At 44.4% G+C, this 25,081-nt stretch overlaps 1 protein-coding gene across 1 annotated transcript in view; it reads right to left on the bottom strand.

Annotated features, from left to right (window-relative positions):
* Positions 1 to 575: 575 nt before the first annotated feature.
* Positions 576 to 25,081, bottom strand: part of LOC143986459 (vomeronasal type-2 receptor 116-like) — a 61,964-nt gene continuing 37,458 nt past the window's right edge. Inside the window, exons 7-9 of the mRNA XM_077484804.1 lie at positions 8,344 to 9,120; positions 7,190 to 7,411; positions 576 to 724 (exon numbers count right to left, since the gene is read on the bottom strand). Of these exons, the coding sequence (XP_077340930.1) occupies positions 581 to 724; positions 7,190 to 7,411; positions 8,344 to 9,120 (1,143 nt within the window). The 3' untranslated portion in view covers positions 576 to 580. The remainder of the gene's footprint in view (positions 725 to 7,189; positions 7,412 to 8,343; positions 9,121 to 25,081) is intronic.

Genomic DNA, 25,081 nt, shown 5'->3' with positions numbered 1-25,081 from the left:
ACACTCCACTCTCGGGCAGCCTCGATCACTCATGGAAAGAAACTTCAAGTTGCCCTTCACACACACATATATATATATATATAATGAGGGGTTCCCACCATCCCTGTGCTGTCTTCCTGGGTCTGTCCACCTGCTGTGCCCATTATGAGGGGTCCCCACCATTCCTGTGCTGCGTTGTCTTCCTCTGATTGGTGAACAAAACACCAGTCACAGTTATGTTAATTTGGATCCGAAATTCGTTAACAAAATTTCATATTTCGTATGAAATTCGTAAGCCTAGAAATTCCCCATAGGGTTCCCACCATCCCCGGGCTGGCTTCCTGGGGGTTATAACTTTTAGGTTCGTTAACTTTTCGTCACAATTACGAATTTTCGTTATGAATTTGGATCCGAAATTCGTAAACCAAGTTTCGTATTTCGTACGGAATTCTTATGCATACAAATTCATATTTCGGATTCGTACGAGTGATAACACACGGGGAAATGTGCACACATTGCAGAGCTGAGGTTGATATGTTTTTTTCCCCCAATATACACTTTAACTAGAGCGGTAACTTTTCCCCAGTTCAACAATAATTTATTAACAAATGCAAATGCTACCAGAAATGCTGGAAATTTCTCCTTCTGAACACGAGACGCACACATAGCAACATTTATGTACTGAAAATCCAAGCTTTTTTCTTCTGCCGGGTAAACAGGGATCAGAGCACCGAGATACCGGAACCTGAAATCAGATATTAATATTATTATTATTATTTTGTAAATGTCCATCTCGTGAGGAATTACAAAATACAGTGTATTCATACCCCTTAAAATATTCCACATTTTCTCATGTTGCAACCAAAAACATGAATGTATCTTATTGGGATTTTATGTGATAGACCAACACAAAGTGGCTCATGATTGTGAAGTGGAAGAAAAATTATAAAAATGGTATATATATATAATAATAAATGGTTTTCAAATATTTTTTACGAATAAATATGTGAAAAGTGTGTGGTGTGCATTTGTATTCAGACCCCTTTACTCCGATACCCCTAACTAAAATCTAGTGGAACCACTTGCCTTCAGAAGTCACCTAATTAGTAAATAGAATCTACCTGTGTGTGTTTTAAATACAGCTGTTCTTTGAAGCCCTCAGACGTTTATTAGAGAATCTTAGTGAACAAACATCATCATGAAGGCCAAGGCACACACCAGGCAGGTCAGGGATAAAGTTGTGGAGAAGTATAAAGCAGGGTTAGGTTATAAAAAAAATCTCCCAAGCTTTGAACATCTCACGGAGCTCTGTTCAATCCATCGTCAGAAAATGGAAACAGTATGGCACAAATGGAAACCTACCAAGACATGACCGTCCACCTAAACTGACCGGCCGGGCAAGGAGAACATTCATCATAGAAGAGCCAAGAGGTCCATGGTAACTCTGGAGGAGCTGCAGAGATCCACAGCTCAGGGGGGAGAATCTGTCCACAGGACAACTCTTAGCCCTTGTACATACGGTCGGACATTCCGACAACCAAATCCGTTGGATTTTGTCTGCTGGATTTTGTCCGACGGATTTTGTCCGAAACTGTTGCATGCACACAGTTCAGATGACGTTATTTCGTTACGACGGGACTACGTTCAAGCTAGTAGCCAATAGCTTTGATGTAGGAATTTGATCTGAGCATGCGTGGCACTTTGTCCGATCGGAATTCTCTACACATAATCGGAGTATGTCCGATCGGAGCATTTTGTCGGAAAATTTTACGGGCAAGTTGGAAAACCTGGTCCGTCGAATACTCTGACGGAAACAGTCCGATGGAGACCACACACAGTCGGAATATCCGACAAAACGGTCCGATCGGACACATTCCGTCGGAATCTCCGACCGTGTGTACAAGGGCTTAGTCGCGCTCTCCACGAATCTGCCCTTTATGGAAGAGTGACAAGAAGAAAGACATTGGTGAAAGAAAGTCATAAGAAGTCCTGTTTCTAGTTTGTGAGAAGCCATGTGGAGGACACAGCAAACATGTGGAAGAAGGTGATCTGGTCACATGAGACCAAAATTGAACTTTTTGGACTAAAAGCAAAACACCATGAGGGTTATTTATGAAAGGCAAATCCACTTTACACTGCAAGTGCACTTGGAAGTGGAGTCGCTCGGCTCTAAATCTAAGGGGTAGATCTGAAATGAGTGGAAGCTCTGCTGATTTTATCATCCAATCATGCGCAAGCTAAAATGCTGTTTTTATTTTCCCCCTTCGGATCTACAGCGAGTTTAATTCCAAGTGCACTTGCAGTGCAAAATGGATTTTCCTTTAGTAAATAACCCCCTATGTGTGGCGGAAAACTAACACTGCATATCACCCTGAACACACCATCCCCACCGTGAAACATGGTGGTGGCAGCATCATGTGGTGGGGATGCTTTTCTTCAGCAGGGACAGGGAAGCTGGTCAGAGTTGATGGGAAGATGGATGGAGCCAAATACAGGACAATCTTATCCCCTGTACACACGGTCGGAGATTTCCACAACCAAATCCGTCGGATTTTGCCCGTCGGATTTTGTCCGTCGGATCTTGTCCGAAACTGTTGCATACACATGGTCGGACAAAGTTGGAGAAAAATTCGATCTTTCAGAACGTGATGACGTAATTTTGTTACGATGGGACTACATTCAGGCTAGTAGCCAATAGCTTTGATGTAGGAAATTGATCTGAGCATGCGGGGCACTTGGTCCGATCAAAATTCTCGACACATGATCGGAGTATGTCTCCGATCGGCCCAGTTGGATCGGGAAATATTTCCAACATGTTGGAAAATTGGGTCCAATAGATATTCTGACGGAATCAGTCCGATGCATACCACACACAGTCGGATTATCCGACGACACGGTCCGATAGGACACATTCCGACGGTTTCTCCGACCGTGTGTACAAGGGCTTAGAAGTAAGTGACATGTAAACAATTATGTGAACACAAAACCATAAGTGATTGAAAATAAAAATATTTAAAAATAAAATTTTATTCATAATAAAAAATATAGTATGAAAATGTTTAAGGAAGTCCCAACTGTGAAATCTGCGATTTATGAAAAATCCTCCAGTGGCTTTTAGGGATTCTGATGATCCCTTCAAAGTAGAGCTGATCCACAGGAAAAAAATTCAATGCAAATCTCGTGACTTATTATATAGATATAGTGAATCCACACGCTTACCAGCTGCAAAAGTTTGAACACTTGTGGCTTATAACCAGCCAGGGCCTTTTCCTCCCAAGACTTCAGGAGTTGATCTGGTCAGCAGGCATGGTAAACTGTCCAGTCAGGAACGTAATAGATGGTACAGCCGGTGGACCCATACACGATTCAACTGGTGCTTAGGTGATATTAGCTGATCATTGTCCGACATCATCTGACCAGTGCGCTTCCCTCACATGGGGCTGACATTTTCCCGGAACTAATATCAGCAGCTGAGGGGAGAGGATTATGTGCTGCACCAGCAGATGATGTCCTGCGGAGGAAGTGGTCTGTGTGTCTGTTAGACATGTTGGGATCTTCCATATAATTATCTGTGGTTTGGCCTTCAGATTTTAGATTCAATAAAACTTTGTACTTTTACTATACTTCTTTACTTTTTTGTCTGGTGTGACTACTGCCTATAAAGTCCCAGGGGCGCTCCCTTGTTTTCATTCTGTACATGGGACGTGGCATTAGGTCCCCAGCACTATGTCAACCAGCTAGCTTGTCTCTATTAAATACTGTCATAGGACACTCTTGGAGGACCATGCTACAAATAGTTGGGGCCCCAACAGGAATCAATATCACCTCAGATGGATGTTGGGAGAGAGTGGGTTGACCAAGGCTGTCTGGAGAACCAAGAGGGAGTCTCAAATATTCTCTTCCTCTGTTGAGGAACCAGTTCCCACTCTCAAGCATGTGTCAGGGGTGGCTTAGACCTTCCTCCTCTGGGCTGGTCGGCTAATTGCCAGCTCTCTTCTCTTTCCACAGTTACCAGCTGTTCCCGATGATGCTCGCCTGACCTGCCTATTTAAAGCCTTCCAGCTCATTTCTCCATTGCCTTCACGTTGGTCACATCACAAGGAACCATCTCCTGCTGTTTGTTTCAAGACTGGCTTTCTGACATCCCTCCTGGCTTCTTTTCCTGCTTGCAGTTGCTCTCCTTGGATCCCTGACTTCAGGCCTGGCTGATTACCCGATCTGGTTAATGAACTTTGGACTGGCTGACTACCCGATCTGGCTACTGGACTCTGGCTATGCTTAACTACGCTTTTTCTTTTTTCCCTTTTTTTTGTATTAATAAATAAGTGTGAGTTGATTGTACTTCTGTCTCAGTCTGATTCATGGTTCCTGACAGCATGACTGATGACTCTTGAACACAGCGGTATACAGCATAGGGAACTGTGGCCTACGCCCAGTAAGAAAAAACATACATTGTTTATACTCCATAAGCGATTCTAACAGAACAGCACTAATCAGAGGAAGCCAAACTTGCACAATAATGGGAGTAAAGGCAGAGCCGAGGGAAGGTAGTAAGCTTGAGTACCTGGTATTGGGAGAAGGTAATTCAACCAGGGAAGTATGGAAAACCAAGAAGGAGCCCTCTAGAGGCCCACCATCCACTGAGTGACCAGTTCCATCCTGCAGGTACCACTGAGGACTCTTAAGGACATAAATAGTGGGGGGCGTGGCCTACCGGCGCTGTAAGATGGACGCTTAGCCGCACAGCTCCTTCGTCAGGGAGAATTGCAGAGAGCAGCAGGCCCTCTAGAGACTGATTCTCTGCGCCATTCTCACCCCAGTGAAGGAACATACCTCCGCCGATGATGTCCTGCAAAAGACTGTTAGAACGGAAGCCCAAGAAGCTGACCACCTTTATGTTTCCACAGGAGGGCAATGAGTGGCAAGATGGCTACGGAGGCCTAACAGCACCTCGTGAAGCCTACACAGACCTTCCTGACACAGCACAGTAGCTATAGAGCCACAGACTCCTAACAGAGGCTGAGGAATTAAAGGGCGGCAGCAACCTAAACCCTCTTTCCTAAGCGCGGCCATTCATATATATATATATATATATATATATATATATATATATCTTCTAAACTCAATATTGAACCCTATGGATTAAGACTGGGTTGCCATTAGTTTAAGTTTGTGTAAAGGCAGGTGTCCCAAATCTTTTGGTAATATAGTGTATGTCAGAGGTTTACAATCCTTATTGCCTTCTATGCCAGCTTTATTACATAACACATATACTGAATATACACAATAGAATGTAAATATCTTATAAGGAACTTTGCACACGATTGAAGAAATCAACAACCTTCACCGACTCCAAGAATTACGTCCTTTTCACAAACAGGAACATTTGCTAGTATGTCTTTAAATAAGGCTAAAAATCCCTATAATATCCAAATATCCAAACTATGAATCTCCTCGGCAAATAGGGCTGCCACCTTTTCTTCAAGCCAAACCCAAACACTTTAGTGGTGCATGGCATTTATTCTTTTTTTTTTAAGGCGGAACGTTCTGCACTCTGTTGTAGAGAGGAACTGTGATGTAGGGAGGGGGTTCTGCTCACCAAATCCCCCCGCTTACATCAGAGAACCCAGCATTCCCCCTTAAATCAGGGTGCTCAAAGCCCCTCTTACATCAAAGTCTGCAGAGCACCACTTTCATCTGAGTCCCCCTTGCCTTAAGCCCCGTACACACGATCAAAATGTCTGCCAGCAAAAGTGGGATGAGAGCTTTTGGTTGGAAATTCTGACCGTGTGTACGCTCCATCTGACTTTTGCAGGCGGAATTCCAGCCAGCAAAAGAATGAGAGGAGGTTCTCTATTTTTCAGTCGGAAAAAGTTCCGATGGGAATTTCCAATCGTGTGTACCAAATTCGACCCATGCTCAGAACCATTGAACTTAATTTTCTCGGCTCGTCGTAGCGTTGTACGTCACCGCGTTCTTGGCGGTCGAAAGTTCAGCGAACTTTTGTGTGACGGTGTGTATGCAAGCCAAGCTTGAGTGGAATTCCATCGGAAAAAACATCCAAGTTGTTCCCAACGAAAAATCCGCTCGCGTGTACGGGGCATTAGTGTACTCACTTAGATAGGAGAGAGAAGGCAGGGAAGAGTGAAACTTAAGTAAAAGACAATGGATGGTGAACTCCCTCACCCGAGGACAGAGGCTCAAGCATTGGCACCTTTCATCCACCATGTACTGTATTTTCTAGCTGCTGGGCTTCAAATTTTCCTGCCCTCACGGAGACAGACATAGAGGGGTAGGGGCAGGAGGAGGAGGAGCAGATTGAGCCCTCTCTCCTTTCCCACCCATTTGGGGTGAGAGGCAGAACTGTACTGGCTCTGGGCAGTGTACGAGAGAGTCACAGCCACATGGCTTAGTCAATTGCAGTTAGCCCTCCAGACAGTTGGCAACCCAGGTGATTAGGGTGAGCCCAGGCACACCGGGCCCATGCGCACGCCTATGCACTTGGCAGTTGTGGTACTCAGTTACTTGTAGCCACAGCCCAATCTGATTAACGTGTCAGAGTTTCAGCCATACTGAAACCCGGACACATGATTCAAAAGCCAAACTGTCCGGTGAGTCCTGAACAGATGGCAACCCTATCGGCAGTGGCATAGCTAGGGGGTGGCTTTTGGGGCTACAGCCCCAAATCTGGGGCCCATAGCCCCGAATATCTGCAGGAGTCCCCAAGGGGAGGGGAGAATCTCTAAGGACCCTGATGTAAGTAGGGGGGCTCAATGGGGACCCTGATGCTAAGGGGAAGGCTCTCTGGGGACCCTGATTTTAAGGAGAATGCTCTCTGGGGACCCTGATTTAAAGGGGGAGGTTCTCTGTGGACCCTGATGCAAGGGGAGGCTCTCTGGGGACTCTGATGTAAAGAGGAGGCTTTGGGGACCCTGATGTAAGGGGGCTCTCTGGGGACCTTGATGTAAGGGGGCTCTCTGGGGACCCTCATGTAAGGGGGGCTCTCTGGGGACCCGGATGTCAGTGGGGGGCTCTCTGGGGATACACACACATGTATATTACTGTATATATAAATGTGTATGCCCGCCCAAGCGTATGACTTTCTTTACTATGCTGCTATGGGCTCTAGCCCCATATCTATTGTAGACCTAGCAAAGCCCCTGCCTATCGGCAAATGATATAAACAGAAAACAATCAAGTCATTTCTTACTTTGCCTGTCTTCCAGAAGATGTGATGACTGATATTGAGACTTGTTTCAGACACAAAGTCTGGGCCTTTAAAAATGGAAATCGGGACCTTTTGAACATCTGTTGTGTTATGATAAATCCAGCTGTATAAAATAAGATCGGTTGAAAGTTCTCTTCTCTCATTAAAGTAGATCTCACCTCCGGTTGGGTCGGTGTAATGAAGATTTCTCACATATTTGTGCAGCTTTTCATAGAAGACAAAAATACACACATTACCATATACAGATATAAGAGATCTCAAATTCTGAAAATCTGTTTAACCACTTGACCACTGGGCACTTAAAGTGGCTGTAAACCCTTACAACACACTTTGACCTACAGGTAAGCCTAGATTAAGGCTTACCTGTAGGTCCAAGAAATATCTCCTAAACCTACACGGTTTAGGAGATATTTGCCACCCGTCACCTGACCCCGCCCCCTCTGACGCTGATGAGGGAAGCCTGGGGTTCCCCAGTGATGTATGGGTGACCCCCAGTGACGTATGGGTGACCCCGCCCCCCTCTGATGTAACGCACTTGCTGGATCAGATCAGCCATCGCTGGACCCCGGAGAGACGATCATCCGTCGCTGGATAGCAAGAGTGGATTACCACCGCTGGAATCTTTGTTTTTTTTTTAATAAAGGAATTTTTCAAAAGTGTGTTTGTCTTGTTTAACTATTTTTACACTTTCTTTGTGAAATGATAGGGGTACTTTTATACCCCCTTACCATTTCAAACATGGGGGCTGGGATCTGGGGCTTGTTAAAGGGGGGCTTCCAGATTCTGATAAGCCCCCCGCCCACAGACCCCCACAACCACCGGACAGGGTTGTGGGGATGAGACCCTTCTCCACATCAACATGGGGACATGGTGCTTTGAGGGGTCACAGACCCCCAAAGCATCCTCCCAATGTTGAGGGCATGTGGGCTGGTTCGGTTCAGGAGGGGGGGCGCTCTCTCATCCCCCCTCTTTTCCTGCGGCCTGCCGGGTTGTGTGCTCGGATAAAGGGTCTAGTATGGATTTTTAGGAGGAACTCCACGCCATTTTATTTTTAAATTTGGTGTGGAGTTCCCCTTAAAATCCATACCAGACCTAATATTAAAACTTTACATTTTTTTAAATATTATCCAACTTACTCTGTGCTGGAATCCATGTTGTTCGGATTTATTTTCCTTCATGTACATTCCATGTAGAGCATGGGCCAGAACATACACAGCCCTGTACGCATAGAAATGTATAGATGAACTATAGCTGAAAAAATCAGAAATATCTTTTACGTCTGAACAATTTTCCGGAAAAACTGTGTGGATTTCGAGAAAAAGGTCATTTTTCCGCGGGTTTGGAGTATTGCACCGTAAGAACAAATTCCAAATATCTTCCAGTATCGGGTCATGCAGGCAACTGGAGACGTTGACCCCGTGAGGATAAATGTTGATGTTTAGGCTGCTATGTTGTGGCCACTGAAGTACCAAGCTGCAGTTCATTCTCAAATACTCACCCTCATACAGATTACTTAGTTTATTCCATGATGGTGGGAAAATAAATGTGACCTTTTTTCCAGCCGATGGTACAGAGTTGAGATAAAAAAAGGACATTGTGAAAGTTCCACAAAGTATGATAACGTTAGATGTTGGTTTTTTAAGAGCAGCCAATCTCTCCAAATCTTTAGAAAAATAGAATCTGATATGAATGATATATTCTGTGCAGATCCCGTGTTCTCTCAGCATCTTACTCAGATCTTGGGCCTCCTCATCACTACTGCCATCAGAAATTATTCCAACCCAGTTCCACCCAAAATTCTGCAAAACTTGTATAATAGCTGCTTGATAGGCCCGATCGCCCGGCGTCATGCGGAATAAAGTTGGATATATTTCTCCACCATTCAGTCGGGGGTCAGTGACTCGATAATTGATCTGGATGATATGTTGGGAAATATTTTAATGGGATGTTATTATTCAAACAATGAGAATATAATAAATGTGATATACAGTTAGGGCCATAAATATTTGGACAGTGACACAATTTTTGCAAGTTGGGCTCTGCATGCCACCGCATTGGATTTGAAATGAAACCTCTACAACAGAATTCAAGTGTAGATTGTGACGTTTAATTTGAAGGGTTGAACAAAAATACCTGATAGAAAATGTAGGAATTGTACACATTTCTTTACAAACACTCCACATTTTAGGAGCTCAAAAGTAATTGGACAAATAAACATAACCCAAACAAAATATTTATTTATTCAATATTTTGTTGCAAATCCTTTGGAGGCAATCACTGCCTTAAGTCTGGAACCCATGGACATCACCAAACGCTGGGTTTCCTCCTTCTTAATGCTTTGCCAGGCCTTTCCAGCTGCAGCCTTCAGGTCTTGCTTGTTTGTGGGTCTTTCCGTCTTAAGTCTGGATTTGAGCAAGTGAAATGCATGCTCAATTGGGTTAAGATCTGGTGATTGACTTGGCCATTGCAGAATGTTCCACTTTTTTGCACTCATAAACTCCTGGGTAGCTTTGGCTGTATGCTTGGGGTCATTGTCCATCTGTACTATGAAGCACCGTCCGATCAACTTTGCACCATTTGGCTGAATCTGGGCTGAAAGTATATCCCGGTACACTTCAGAATTCATCCGGCTACTCTTGTCTGCTGTTATGTCATCAATAAACACAAGTGACCCAGTGCCATTGAAAGCCATGCATGCCCATGCCATCACGTTGCCTCCACCATGTTTTACAGAGGATGTGGTGTGCCTTGGATCATGTGCCGTTCCCTTTCTTCTCCAAACTTTTTTCTTCCCATCATTCTGGTACAGGTTGATCTTTGTCTCATCTGTCCATAGAATACTTTTCCAGAACTGAGCTGGCTTCTTGAGGTGTTTTTGGGCAAATTTAACTCTGGCCTGTCTATTTTTGGAATTGATGAATGGTTTGCATCTACATGTGAACCCTTTGTATTTACTTTCATGGAGTCTTCTCTTTACTGTTGACTTAGAGACAGATACACCTACTTCCCTGAGAGTGTTCTGGACTTCAGTTGATGTTGTGAACGGGTTCTTCTTCACCAAAGAAAGTATGCGGCGATCATCCACCACTGTTGTCTTCCGTGGACGCCCAGCCCTTTTTGAGTTCCCAAGCTCACCAGTCAATTCCTTTTTTCTCAGAATGTACCCGACTGTTGATTTTGCTACTCCAAGCATGTCTGCTATCTCTCTGATGGATTTTTTCTTTTTTTTCAGCCTCAGGATGTTCTGCTTCACCTCAATTGAGAGTTCCTTTGACCGCATGTTGTCTGGTCAGAGCAACAGCTTCTAAATGCAAAACCACACACCTGGAATCAACCCCAGACCTTTTAACTACTTCATTGATTACAGGTTAACGAGGGAGATGCCTTCAGAGTTAATTGCAGCCCTTAGAGTCCATTGTCCAATTACTTTTGGTCCCTTGAAAAAGAGGAGGCTATGCATTACAGAGCTATGATTTCTAAACCCTTTCTCCGATTTGGATGTGGAAACTCTCATATTGCAGCTGGGAGTGTGCACTTTCAGCCCATATTATATATATAATTGTATTTCTGAACATGTTTTTGTAAACAGCTAAAATAACAAAACTTGTGTCACTGTCCAAATATTTATGGCCCTAACTGTATAAATTGCACACAACAATCTTTTTTATCAATATATATATATATATATATATATATATTTTTTTTTTATTCTAATAAATTGTCAGTGTTTGCATTATAGCAAGCTATGACAGTACACAATACCTACTTACTTTCTCCAACCTCACATCCAGCCCTTAACTCACCTACAACTTCTCACCCTCTATAAGATCCCCTGATATATACTGTATTTAATTTGGTTACATAGAACAAACTATTTTTCCAATCTGTGCTTCTACAGGTCCAATGCATTTGTAGCGGGTGCCGCTCAGCCCCCTCGCCCCCCCCCCCCCCCCACTGCCCCACACCTCCCGTCGGCCATTGTTGGGACTTGGAAGTAGCAAACACTGACCGGCTCACAGGACACAGAGCCGGTCAGCAGCTGCAGGGGAATTCTCCCCCCTCCCATCCTTCTTCACTCTGCCCAGTATAGCGATTGGCGCAGTATAGCGATTGGCGCCCATTCTGCTCCCTCCCATGCTTCCTGATTGGCAGAGGGAGGGAACCAATGGGGAGACAGAGCTCAGGTCTGCACAAGCAGTACGTCATCTTGGAACATGTAGTCCCCAGCACAGGTGACCCCACTGTAATCCCTTGGGAGAAAGACTATACAGCCCAATATGCCCGCACTGAAAGGGAGTGAAGCAAAGAAAGGACACAAGGAGGCTGCCTGGGAGCAGAGGACAGAGACCATGAGGCGAGAAGAAGACCAGACGCAAAGAAAAGGTGCTGCCATCCATGGTCATTGTGCTGTTTCCTGCCACAGATCTCGGGTGCAGGGACTCAGGTGCATCTACGTGCACATCACTAGCCTAGTCTCTAAATACCAACCTATTCCAACCTATTCGTTCCTCTCAGGCCCTCCTGCTCTCTAACTCCCTCATTACCTCCTCCCATGCTTGCCTCCAGGACTTTTCCAGAGCCTCTCCAACCCTATGGAACACCTTATCCTAATCTGTCCAATTAGCTCTTACATTATTAGCTTTTAGACGATCCCTGAAAACCCTCCTCTTCAGAGAAGCCTACCCTACCCACACCACCTAACAACTGTATTTTAATTTTCTCCATCTGTTCGTCCCCCACAGCTATTACCTTTTGTTCCACTTGATCCTCCCTTCTAGTCTGTAAGCTCTAATGAGCAGGGCCCTCTAGTCCCTCCTTTATTGATTTGTATTGTAAGTGTACTGTCTGCCCCATGTTGTAAAGCACTGTGGAAACTGTTGGGAAGGAGGAGGAGAAGGAGGAGGAGGAGAAGGAGAAGGAGGGAGAGAAGGAGAAGGAGGAGGGGGAGGAGAAGGAGAAGAAGGAGAAGGAGGAGGAGAAGGAGAAGGAGGAGGATAAGGAGAAGGAGGAGAAGGAGGAGGAGAAGGAGAAGGAGGGGGAGGAGAAGGAGAAGGAGAAGGAGGGGGAGAAGGAGAAGGAGGAGAAGGAGAAGGAGGGGGGGAGGAAAAGGAGGAGAAGGAGAAGGAGGAGAAGGAGAAGGAGGGGGAGGAGAAGGAGAAGGAGAAGGAGGAGGAGGAGGAGGAGGAGGAGAAGGAGAAGGAGAAGGAGAGGGAGAAGGAGAAGGAGGAGGAGGAGAAGGAGAAGGAGAAGGACAAGGAGGAGGAGGAGAGAGAGAAGGAGAGGGAGAAGGAGGAGGAGGAGGAGGAGAAGGAGGAGGAGAAGAAGGAGGAGGAGAGGAAGAAGGAGAGGGAGAAGGAGAGGGAGAAGGAGAAGCAGAAGGAGAAGGAGAAGCAGAAGGAGAAGCAGAAGGAGAAGCAGAAGGAGAAGGAGGAGAAGGAGAAGGAGAAGGAGAGGGAGAAGGAGAAGGAGAAGGAGAAGGAGAAGGAGAGGGAGAAGGAGAAGGAGAAGGAGAGGGAGAAGGAGAAGGAGGAGAGGGAGAAGGAGAAGCAGAAGGAGAAGGAGAAGCAGAAGGAGAAGCAGAAGGAGAAGGAGGAGAAGGAGAAGGAGAAGGAGAGGGAGAAGGAGAAGGAGAGGGAGAAGGAGAAGGAGGAGAGGGAGAAGGAGAAGGAGATTGTGCTCTTACAGTTTCCTGGGACTGTGATGTCAGGGGATAGAAGGGAGCGGTCTGACAAAAGCCTGGTTGTTCCCCTTCCCCCTTCCTGCCTGGACCCATAGAGCTCAGTTTAAAGTGATTGTAAAGGCTTGTTTTTTTGTTTTGTTTTTTAATAACAAACATGTTATATTTACAGTACATGCTCTGTGCAAGGATTTTGCACAGAGTGGCCCTGGGCCTCCTTTTCTGGGGTTTCCCCAGGTGGCACTCCTGGTGCCTCCTTCTCATCGAGTGCCCCCGCGGAGAGCTGCTTTCCATGTGGCCACTCACGCAGGTGCGCTCCTGAGTTCTGCTGCTGCATCCATTGACACAGACAGCGGAACTCGGGCCCGCCTCCAGCCCCCAAGTCACTGGATTTGATTGAAAGCAGCGGGAGCCAATGACTTTAATAAGGGGACCCCCAGATCCCGGCCCCCCCGTGTTTGAAATGGTAAGGGGGTACAAAAGTACCCCTACCATTTCACAAAGAAAGTGTAAAAAATAGTTAAATAAGACAAACACACTTTTGAAAAAGTCCTTAATTAAAAATTAAAAATTAAAAAAAGATTCCAGCAGTGGTAATCTAGCGACGGACGATCATCTCTCCGGGGTCCAGCGATGGCTGATCAGATTCAGCGACGGATGATCTTTCCTTCAAGTCCAGCGCAGCGCAGTCCATCCATCCTTCCTCTGTCTCCACTGTCTGGAGACACTGCAGGATCCCCAATGAGGTATGGGTGACCCCGCCCCCCTCTGATGTAACGGAAACCTGCGATCAGATCAGCCATCGCTGGACCCTGAAGACATTATCATCCGTCGCTGGAAAGCAAGAGTGGATTACCACCGCTGGAATTTTTTTTATTTATTTTTTTTATTTTTAATAAAGGACTTTTTCAACAGTGTGTGTCTTTCTTAACAATTTTTTACACTTCGTTTGTGAAATAGTAGCGTTATTTGTACTCCCTCACTATTTCAAACATGGGGGGGCGGGATCTGGGGGTCCCCTTGTTAAAGGCGGCTTCCAGATTCTGATAAGCCCCCTGCTTGCAGACCCCCACAACCACCGGCCAGGGTTGTGGGGATGAGGCCCTTGTAGTCATCAACATGGGGACAAGGTGCTTTACGGGGGACCACAAAGCATCATACCGATGTTGAGGGCATGTGGCCTGGTACGGTTCAGGAGGGGAGCTCTCTCACCCCCCCCCCCCTTTTTTTCCTGCGGCCTGCCAGGTTGCGTGCTCGGATAAAGGGTCTGGTATGATTTTTAGGGGGAACTCCATGCCAGTTTTTTTATTTGACGTGGGGTTCCCCTTAATATCCATACCAGACCTAAAGGGCCTGGTAATTGAATTAGGGGGAACCCCACCCTTTTTTTTATCAATGACTTTCAATGACTGTTCTCTGTATTACGGGGAGCCGACAATTCATTATAGCTGCGAGCGATTTTAAATGACTTTTTGTCCTACAGAAATGACACTTTGTGCAGGGACAGTTCTAAGCATGGGAAACATGCGCCCCTTCACAGGCATACTATAGACACCCCCCAGGTACGAAATTTAAAGGAATATTACACTTTAATTGTTTCACTTATGCATTATTAAAATCACTGCTCCCGAAAAAAACGTCAGTTTTTAAATCTTTTTTTTGCATTGCTTTATGTCCCCTGGGGCAGGATCCAGGTCCCCAAACACTTTTTATGACAATAACTTGCATATAAGCCTTTAAAATTAGCACTTTGATTTTGAATGTTCGGGTCCCATAGACTTTAATAGCGTTCTAAAGTTCACACAAAGTTTAGGTCTGTTCGCAGGTTCTGGTGCGAACCAAAGTGGGGGTGTTTGGCTCATCCTTACTTGTGAACTTGAATGCAGTCGATCATGTGAGTAGAAGTCCTAGTAGAACGAAATGTGTTGGGTCAGGTACACAACTCCCCATATTGTTTTTATTGAACTGTGATCACTTTTACTTATGTATGTCGATTTTTATTAAATTAAAACCCACCTTTTTGACCTGCACCATCGGAGCCCCATTTTTTCTTCTCCTTCCAAGTTCTGTGGATGGATTTTTTTTGGGTTCCTGTATTGGGTCTGTTCTACCCTGTAAGGGGTGCTCCATGTTTATCCACTGGTCCCCTTCGGATTTCTCGCTGACACTTTCGGCTGTTTGATCCATCTACATGATTGGATATCAACATACTATAGACACCCTCCAGGCACAATATTTAAGGAATATTTCACTTTTATTGTTTCATTAAAATCACTGCTCCTGAAAAAAACTGCAGTTTTTAAAACTTTTTTGCATTGATCCATGTCCCCATGGGGCAGGACCCAGGTCCCAAACACTTTTTATGACAATAACTTGCATATTAGCCTTTAAAATTAGCACTTTTGGTTTTTCATGTTAATCTCCCATAGACTTTTAAACAGTGTTCTGCGGTTTTCGAATTTGCCGCAAACACCACATAAAGTTCGCTATTTGGCGAGCAGGTGAACACCCGATGTTCGAGACGAACTTACGTTCAGCTCAAATATCGGGCTCATCCCTACTCTAAATTGTAAATTGCTGAGTAAACTGTTGGCGTTATATAAATCATGTACAATAATAATAATACTAATAGTTGTCCTGTGGACAGATTCTTCCATCTGAGCTGTGGATCTCTGCGGCTCCTCCAGAGTTACCATGGATCTCTTGGCTCTTCTCTGATGAATGCTCTCCTGTCCCGGCCTGTCAGTTTAGGTGGACGGCCAAGTCTTGGTAGGTTTTCAGTTGTGCCATACTCTTTCCATTTTCAAATGATGGATTGAACAGAGCTCCGTGAGATGTTCAAAGCTTGGGATATTTTTTATAACCTAATCCTGCTGTAAACTTCTCCGCAACTTCATCCCTGACCTGTCTGGTGTGTTCCTTGGCCTTCATGATTCCGTTTGTTCACCATGATTTTCTAACAAACCTCTGAGGGCTTAAAAGAACAGCTGTATTTATACTGAAATTAAATTACACACAGGTGGACTCTATTTACTAAATAGGTGACTTCTGAAGGCAATTGGTTCCACTAGATTTTAGTTAGGAATATAGGAATATCAGAGTAAAAGGTAAAAGTATCATTTTCCTTCCACTTCACAATTATGTGCCATTTTGCGTTGATCTATCACATAAAATCTCAATAAAATACATTTACGTTTTTGGTTGTAACATGACAAAATGTGGAAAATGCCAAGAGATATGAATACTTTTTCTCAGGCACTGTACATATTTCCCATGAAGATGAACAGTCAAGAAATAATTGAATCCTGAACTTTCTTTATTTTATCTACGTTTGTATACAGAACAGTGTCCTCAAGCAAGCATGCCTTTTAAAGAGACTTGAATATGGGCTCACACCTACTCCTCTAAACTAACTATCATCAATAGTTAGTGCTTTTCTCACTGTTATCCAGGGTTTTTTTCCTAGTGTTTTTTAATATTTCAGCAGTTCCTCCTGCATTTTAAAAACTTTCGCAGCACTTCCCCTTTGAAAGCTGCTTATAGGATCTGCACCCCACTGGCTGTCCTGACCTTGCAAGTCATTTGACACCTCTGATACTCTTGGGTTCCAAGGATCTTGTGGTGACAAAATATTGTATATTTAGAGGCACATACAGTCAAGTAAAGCAGTTAAAACTTTACTGAAAGATTGATAGCAATGAAGTTCAGTAACTATTTCTATTTCTCTTCATCCTCACTCTCTTCATCCTCCCTTACCACAAGTGGAGTGGGAGGTCGTCGACGCGACAAAGTCTTGGGGGATGTCTGTTCTTGATCGGGGGGGTGGATGTCAGAAGTACTCAAACAACATTTGAGAGAGGGAGCAGATGATTTTGGTGCCACATCTTCAAGGGCCCTGCCTTTCCTTCAGGTCTGATCTGGTACACTGGCAATCGGGGAAGTTGTTTGTAGATGACATAAGGTTGAGCCCACCAATGATCCACCAACTCATGTTTCCCAGGTAGACCCAGGTCGATAGGTAGATAAGTCCCCCTAGATTCTTTAAAAGCACACAATCTCTAGGTTGAAAATCGAAAGTTTGCACGAACAATCGAACACCGTTAAAGTCTATGGGACCTGAATGTGACAAATCAAAAGTGTGAATTTTAAAAGGCTAGTATGAAAGTTATTGTCCTAAAAGGCATTTGGAGACCTGGGTCCTGCCCTAGGGGACATGTATCAATGCAAAAAAAAGTTTTAAAAAAGGAAGTTTTTCGGGAGCAGTGATTTTAATAATGCTTAAAGTGAAAAAATAAAAGTGAAATATTCCTTTAAATATCATGAACAAGAAAATGTGGTCAACCTGGAAACCAAAATCGATCACTAACAGCGCTTATACTGCATACCAGTGACACCATCAATCACCTATTCGAATCATGCAGTGCCTTTAGATCAAATACATTATGCAAGAGCTTATAACCACTTAACATACAACCAAATTGTATGTGTGCAATATAACCACACAATGTTCCCATTAATCAGTTCAGCTTCACAAAACAGAGTCCTTCACATTCATTTTTATATAACATTAATGTTCATGTCCTGCGCTCTGTCTTCCTATGTATCTGGGTATGCGTGGGTGGAGTCCTACACCTTCACCAAACTTTTCACCTCCGTGAATATACACTCAGATGGCCGCTTACCAGACACAAGTCTCTTTTTAGCCTGTCTCCGCTATGCGGAATCCCTCTGTGTAGTTCTGTGTGCTCCGTAGATTTCCCACTCATCGGTTGCGGACATGGAAAAGATTCAAGGGGTCTAATATAGTGTAGTAGTCTTTATTGATAATCAAATTACCCTACCCCCCTTATATAATATGCTTGCATTAAAATCATTTACAAAAAAACCTGTAAAGTTGGGGTGTCTATTGTGCCATACAAGCGCCTCACCAGTGGGCTGCAGCTTACGTCTGTCGCAGTCCCCGTGTGGAGACCCGGGTCCTTGTCGGCTCTTACTCCCCTTCTCTGCTCGCGTGACCACGCCCTGACGCGTTTCGTGTTTACGTCTTCATGATATGTTTGTATTTATAACAGCAGCTAAACATTGAGATTTAACCCCAAGTGGGAATAATTTGACCACATATATGAGCGCTGGGAGCAGAGGCAGACACATCAGGTAGTGAGTGGATACCCCTGCAGAATATATATATTCCTTTAAATATCATGCCTGGGGGTGACTATAGTATGCCCGTAAAGTGGCGCATGTTTCCCATGTTTAGAACAGTCCCCGCACAAAATGACATTTCTAAAAGGAATAAAAGTCATTTAAAACTGCTTGCAGCTGTAATGTAATGTTGGGTCCCGGCAATATGGATGAAAATTATTGGGAAAAACGGCATGGGTAACCCCTCCCCCCAGCCCATTACCGGGCCCTTTGGGTCTTGTATGCATATTAAGGTGAAGCATGCACTCAAATTAAAAAAAGAGGCATTGGGCCCCCAGGCCCTATATCCTCTGAACAGCAGTATACAGGCGGTCCAAACAAGACAGGGACCGTAGGCTTGTTCTTAAGTTGAATCTGTTTGTAATTTGGAAAAGATACATTTTGTAAGTGTAGCTCCAGACAAAAAAAATTTTTTTAAGCTTTTTGGATAACATAGGGAAGGGTTATCATCACCTCTGTAACATTTACTTTACTGTCTGTGCCCCTTTTCAGAAGATTTAACCTCACTTTCTGTCCCAATGACAATTGGATTTTGAAAATTTTGGGTTATTAGGGAAACAAGGATTGGTGATAAAGCATCAGTGGGGACACCTTTTTCCCATATTAACTTACAGGAGCGAATTTCCCTTCCTAGAGGTAGATTTCCTCTCACTTCCTGTTGTCTCCCTCCGTTTGTAAGTAGGAGTCATTTGTAAGTCCGATGTTTTACAACACTGTAAAGGATCACAGATACTCTTGTTAAGCACAGAAATGAGCCCTGCTGTGAAATATTATAGCAAATATTGTAATTACATGACCATGTTAAGGGGCAGAAAAATTGTACCTTAGGCACTGGTGGTGGTGTCCTGAAACAAAAATGTTCTTAGAAGCTATTAACATGAACATTGAGGAGGAATAGGATAGTCACTCAGCATAACATGATAGTCACTCAGCATAGCCAGTCTTCAAGGGATCTCACATTCATAGAAAAATTAATCGGTTACATTAGCATCAGGTGCTTGGTAGATGGTGATCCAAGACTAATTAATTTTTATGAAGGTGAGCCGATCAACTGAGTCTGTGGACAGGCACATTCTGTCATGGGTTACAAAGCCTCCAGCAGCACTGAATGTGCGTTCAGAAAGAACGCCGAATGCAGGACAGGCCAGTAGCTCAATTGCATATTGTACAAGCTCTGGCCAGTGATCCATCCTCAAGACCCAGTAACCCAGTGGATTTTCGATTGGAAAGTCTGATCTTGCCCGTAGGTATTCCTGCAAGATGTAAATCAGATGCTGGCAATGGTTGCTGGAACCTATCAGACCTTGGGGCTGCGGACTAAAGAATTGTCTGTACGCACCGGTCAGATGGCCAGCTTCTCCACTGCTACTTCTGTGACTGACTGAAGCCTCAGGAATACGTTGTCCAGGAAGACCAGGAAATTGTAACCCCCCCAGGCTTTGGAAACGCATTGCACAAACCTTTCTGCAAGGTCTCCCGAAGATGTTTCATCCTCTGCTCCCTCTGCGAAGGCTGGATAAATTCCGCAACCTTACCCTTGTAATGTGGATCAAGAAGGGTTGCCAGCCAGTAATGATCCCTCTCCTTGATACCACGAATACGAGGGTCCTTTCGCAAGTTTTTCAGGATCAGGGAGGCCATGCAATGAAGGTTTGCTGAGGCATTTGATGCAGAGTCCTCTGGGTCACTAAGGATGACATGATCCACAGCCACTTCCTCCCAGCCATGTACAAATCCATGGGTTTCTGGGGACTGAAAATGATCCCTTGAAGACTGCTGCTGATGCTGAATGCCAGGATCCACCTCCATGCTGACACAATCTTCATCCTCCTCCTCCTCTTCCTGTGTGATCGGCGGGCCTGAAGGAATACTGTCTGGATAAAGGGGGCTGTCACAGATCAGCTGCGGAGCTGATCTGTGTCTCACCTTTACTGTTGTAGGTCGGCTGGCACCTGTTGTTCCACTAGCTGGTGTTCAGCTCTGTACACTCTGCAGCTATGGGTTTCGCCGCCCCTCACCTGTTGCCTAATATATGATTCCTTCCTGCTACTTCCTGTCCAGCCCCTCATGTGCTTCTCTATTTAAATCCCTTTCAAACCAGCTACTGGTTGCTTGAGCAACATTTGTTTCTGAGCTTTCTTCATGTAACCTGTTTTACCTGACCTCTCGTGAACTTATCTCTTGTGCACTGACCCGGCTTGTTCTGATTACATTCTCTGCACCCCGCCCTGACCTTGGCTCACTATTCGGCTCTCCTTTGCTTCACCCAGCCATCCATCCTTGTCTAACAGTGTCTTCTGGTACTTCCCTAGCGAGCAGGGTGGACATGGGGGTTGTGACCTGGAGTCAGCACGCAGCTAAGCCCAAACCCTTGTGAGGGGGTCCCTGGCAGAATACCGGCTGGCCCTTAGACTCCACGCCCTGGGAGATTCATGTCACCTGCTCGCCTGTGGACTCACTGTAAGTAGTACTGCGACAGGGGCCTTGAGAGGTAAGGAAGTCCTCCCCTTCCTCCCTCTGTTTTGCCTCAAGAGCCCTGTCTATTATTCCACAAAGCGCGTGCTCCAACAGGAAGACAAGAGGGACAGTATCACTGATGCATGCCCTGTCACTGCTCACCATCCTTGTGGCCTCCTCAAATGGTGACAGGACAGTGCATGCATCCTTGATCAGTAGCCACTGGCATGGCAAAAAAAAGCCAAGCTCCCCTGACCCTGTCCTGGTGCCATACTCAGGCACGTACTCATTGATGGCCCTCTGCTGCATGTGCAGCCACTGCAGCATTGCCAACATTGAGCTCCACCTGGTTGGCATGTCACAAATGATGAGGTTTTTGGGCAGGTTGCATTCCATTTGAAGGTCAGCCTGAATCACCACTACTAGCATTTTGTAGGCGTGGTGGGAGAACAAGCTAAAACAATACTGCACCCTGTCCTACATCCTTCCCAGCTGCCAGCAGAGTTATCCAGCATGCAGTGAAAGAAAGGTAATGTCCCTGTCCATGCCTGCTGGACCATGAGTCAGCGGTAATATGCCCCTTACCGCTGACTGCCTTGTCCAACGAGGCCAAGACATTGCCTTCCGCATGCCGGTAGTGAGCCGGAATGGCCTTCTGTGAAAAGAAATGGCATTTGGGAACCTGCCACCGAGGTACCGCACATTCCACAAAGCAACTGGGGTAGGGAAATTTGCCTGCTACAATTGAATGTTGGTGTAACGATAGCAGATTGCCTGCAAGTACTTGACACACCTAATTCTACACCTTCATTCCTTTCAGTGCAGGTGAGGACTGAAGGTATAGGGGTGTTGGAGATCCCAGCTGATGAGGAGCAAAGAGAGGTCTGCTTTGTTCTTTGGTGTAGATCTTTTAAGCACTGTTGCCAACGTACTACATGGGTCATGTGTCTGGTCCAGCATGTTGTGCCCAAGCGGCTGCTGTTTTGGCCATGCTTGATACGCTTCAGACATGTGTTGCACACAGCAATGGTGCAATCTGTTGCACACGTATCAAAAAAGCCCACACCAAAGAACTTTTCAAAATATGTGGGCAGTCAGCAGCATCCTGCACATGCAGAGCTCTGCGATGTGATGCAGTCGGGTGGCTGCCCTGAAGCTGGCCTCTGGAGGGCATCCTGCCTCATTGGAGATGTGCCTCCTCCTCCTCCTCTCTTCTATCAGGCACTCATATAGAGTCAGTGACCTCATTGTCTCCTCCCTCCTCATCACTGTGGTCGAACATTTCGGGGGACTCCTTTATGCATGATAGTGGGGCTAGAGAAGGAGTGACTGATGATACTGAGCCAGTGGAGTGACTGATGACACTGCAGCTGCATTGACAGGCAAACTCCTCTGAGCCTGGGTGACAGAGAATGAGGAGGATGAGAACGGCTTAGTTATCCACTCTACTAAATCTTCTGCATGTTGTGGATCAACACGGCCAGCTGCCGAAAAAAAGGTCAAGTGTGCCCCATAGCCACTTGCTGGGGATGCACCGTGTCCATGAGCAGCACTGTTTGCTGTAGACACAGAGCCTGCTTGCCCTCTTTTTGTGGCCTGTGAGCATCTGTTTATTAGCAAAACACTGCCTGAAGTTTACTAGAAAAAGTACACCAGGAATGGCCTGCAGCCAGATATAGGCTTGACTAGACTAAAACTCAGTGGATATATATATGTAAGAGACTGTATATATATTTTATACACTGCAGATCACTGAATCACCTGCCTGCCTAAAAGTATATTTGAAAATGTACACCAAGAATGGCCTGCAGTCAGACTGACTGTAGGCTTGGCTAGACTAGAATGCAGTGGATATATATATATATATATATATATATATATATATATATATATATATATATATATATATATATGTAGGAGACTGTATATATCATGGGTCTTCAAACTATGGCCCTCCAGTTGTTCAGGAACTACAATTCCCATCATGCCTAGTCATCTCTGTGAATGTCAGAGTTTTACAATGCCTCATGGGATGTGTAGTTTTGCAACAGCTGGAGGGCTGTAGTTTGAGGATCCCTGGTATATATATTTTATGCACTGTAGCTCACTGAATCACCTGCCTGCCTGAAAGTATATTTGACTATCTACATCTTTTAAAACAAAATCAAAATAATTTCCTCTACTTCAAACAAACCCAAATAGTTGGGCATTTGTTCAACAAATTACATTTGAGATTAAAAATTTGGAGTTAGATGACCAACAATCACACAATTTATCACCTAAACATCGTAAAGCTCTCAAAGATCTTCAATGCCACCCAGATCTGTTGATCAAACCAGGGGGCAATGTCTGTGTTATGGATGCCAGGCCTATGAAAATATGTGCCTGGACATCCTTGACAACCGACATTGGTATTGCCCTATTTCCAAAACCATAGCTGAAAACTCCAATGCCGAATACTATTGTTTAATTTTTAAGGCCTATCAATCTGGCACTATTGATTTAAACACCTGGAAGTATCTCAATGTTAAGCATCCAAGAGCACCTACTTTTTACTCATTACCTAAACTACATAAATCAATGGACAATCCTCCTGGCTGATCAATCGTGTCAGGTTGTCAAGGATTGACTGAAAACGCGAGTGCTTTAGTCGATAAGTATTTGTTTCCACATGTGATATCTTTATCTTCGTATTTAAAAGATACAATCGACCTACTTCGTATTCTAGACGATAAACCACCTCTTCCAGATACCTAGTTAGTGGCCCTTGATGTTGAATGTCTAATTTGATTCCGCACAAGAAAGGAATTCAGGTCATTCAAACACAATTGAATGAACGGGGTTTTACTTTCGAATCTTATGGCCAGTTCGTCCTCCAGCTGCTTGAGTTCATCCTGACTAGGGATGAGCCGAACACCCCCCGGTTCGGTTCGCACCAGAACTTGCGAACGACCCCCGCGTTCGAAACGAACGTTAGAACCCCATTGAAGTCTATGGGACTCGAACGTTCGAAATGGAAAGTGCTAATTGTAACGGCTAATATGCAAGATAGTGTCGTAAAAAGGGTTTGGGGACCTGCCTCCTGCCTCAGGGGACATGGGTCACTGCAAAAAAAAGTTTTAAAAACTGTCGTTTTGGCGGGAGCACTGATTTTAATGACGATTAAAGTGAAAACAAAAAGGTGAAATATTCCTTTAAATATGGTGCCTGGGGGGTGTCTGTAGTATGCCTGTGAAGTGCCACGTGTTTCCCGTGTTTGGAACAGTCCCTGCACAAAATGACATTAAACGGAAATAACACCATTTAAAACTGCTTGCGGTTTTAATGTTATATCTGGTTCCTGCAATATGGTTGAAAATCATTGAGAAAAATGGCATGGGTAGCCCTCCCTGCCCATTACCAGCCTATTTGGGTCTTGTACGCATATTAAGGGGAACCCCGTACCCATATTAAAAAAAGGAAATGCGTGTGGCCCCCAGGCCCTATATACTCAGAACAGCAGTATACAGGCGGTGCAAACAAGACAGGGACTGTGTAGGTTTGTTGTGTTAAGTTGAATCTGTTTGTAATTTTCAACCGGTACATTTTTAAAGTGTAGCTCCAGTCAAACAAACTATTTTTAAGCTTTTTGGAAAACATAGGGAAGGGTTATCACCCCTGTATAATTTGTTTTGTCGTCCATCTTTTTTCATCTCACTTGCTGCTGTCTCCTTGCGTTTGCAAGTAGGAGATGTTTGTAAGTTGGATGTTTGAAAGTAGGGGCCTGCCCTATATTATAGCGGTATGTACTGGGTACAGAGCACGCAGACAGCACGCACTATCTCCTAACACTACTGACTGCAAGCTCTATTATTAACCACTTGACCACTGGGCACTTAAACACCCTTAATAACCAGACCAATTTTCAGCTTTCGGTGCCCTCACATTTTGAATGACAATTACTCAGTCATGCAACACTGGACCTATAGGAAATGTTTGTCCTTTTTTTCACACAAATAGAGCTTTCTTTTGGTGGTATTTAATCACCTCTCAGTTTTTTATTTTTTGTGCTATAAAAGAAAAAAGACCGAAAATTCTGCGAAAAAATGAATTTTTCTTCGTTTCTGTTAGAAAAATTTAGCAGATTAGTAATTTTTTCTTCATAAATTTTGGCCAAAATTCATACTACTACATATCTTTGGTAAAAATAAGTACAAATTGGTGGATATTATTTGGTCTTTGTGAAAGTTATAGAGTCCACAAGCTATGGTGCCAATATCTGAAAATTGATCACACCTGAAGTACTGACGGCCTATTTCCTTTTTTTTTTTCCACAAAATTGTCATATTATCAGGTTATTTCACACACACAGCATATGCATACCAAAAGACCCTGGAGAATACAATGGTGGTCGTTGCAAATTTTTATCTCACACGGTATTTGCACAGCAATTTTTCAAACGCGTTTTTTGGGGGGAAAAAACAGTTTTGTGCTTAAAAAACAAACAAAAAAAACAGTAAAGTTAGCCCAATGTTTGCATAAAGTGAAAGATGAAGTTA

The sequence above is a fragment of the Lithobates pipiens genome, unplaced genomic scaffold (assembly GCF_037356315.1).
Source record: "Lithobates pipiens isolate NorthernLeopardFrog02 unplaced genomic scaffold, aLitPip1_a1.2 Scaffold_160, whole genome shotgun sequence".
Taxonomy (NCBI): domain Eukaryota; kingdom Metazoa; phylum Chordata; class Amphibia; order Anura; family Ranidae; genus Lithobates; species Lithobates pipiens.
Note: the sequence above shows the minus strand (reverse complement) of the source record. Positions and strands in the feature narration are given on the sequence as shown.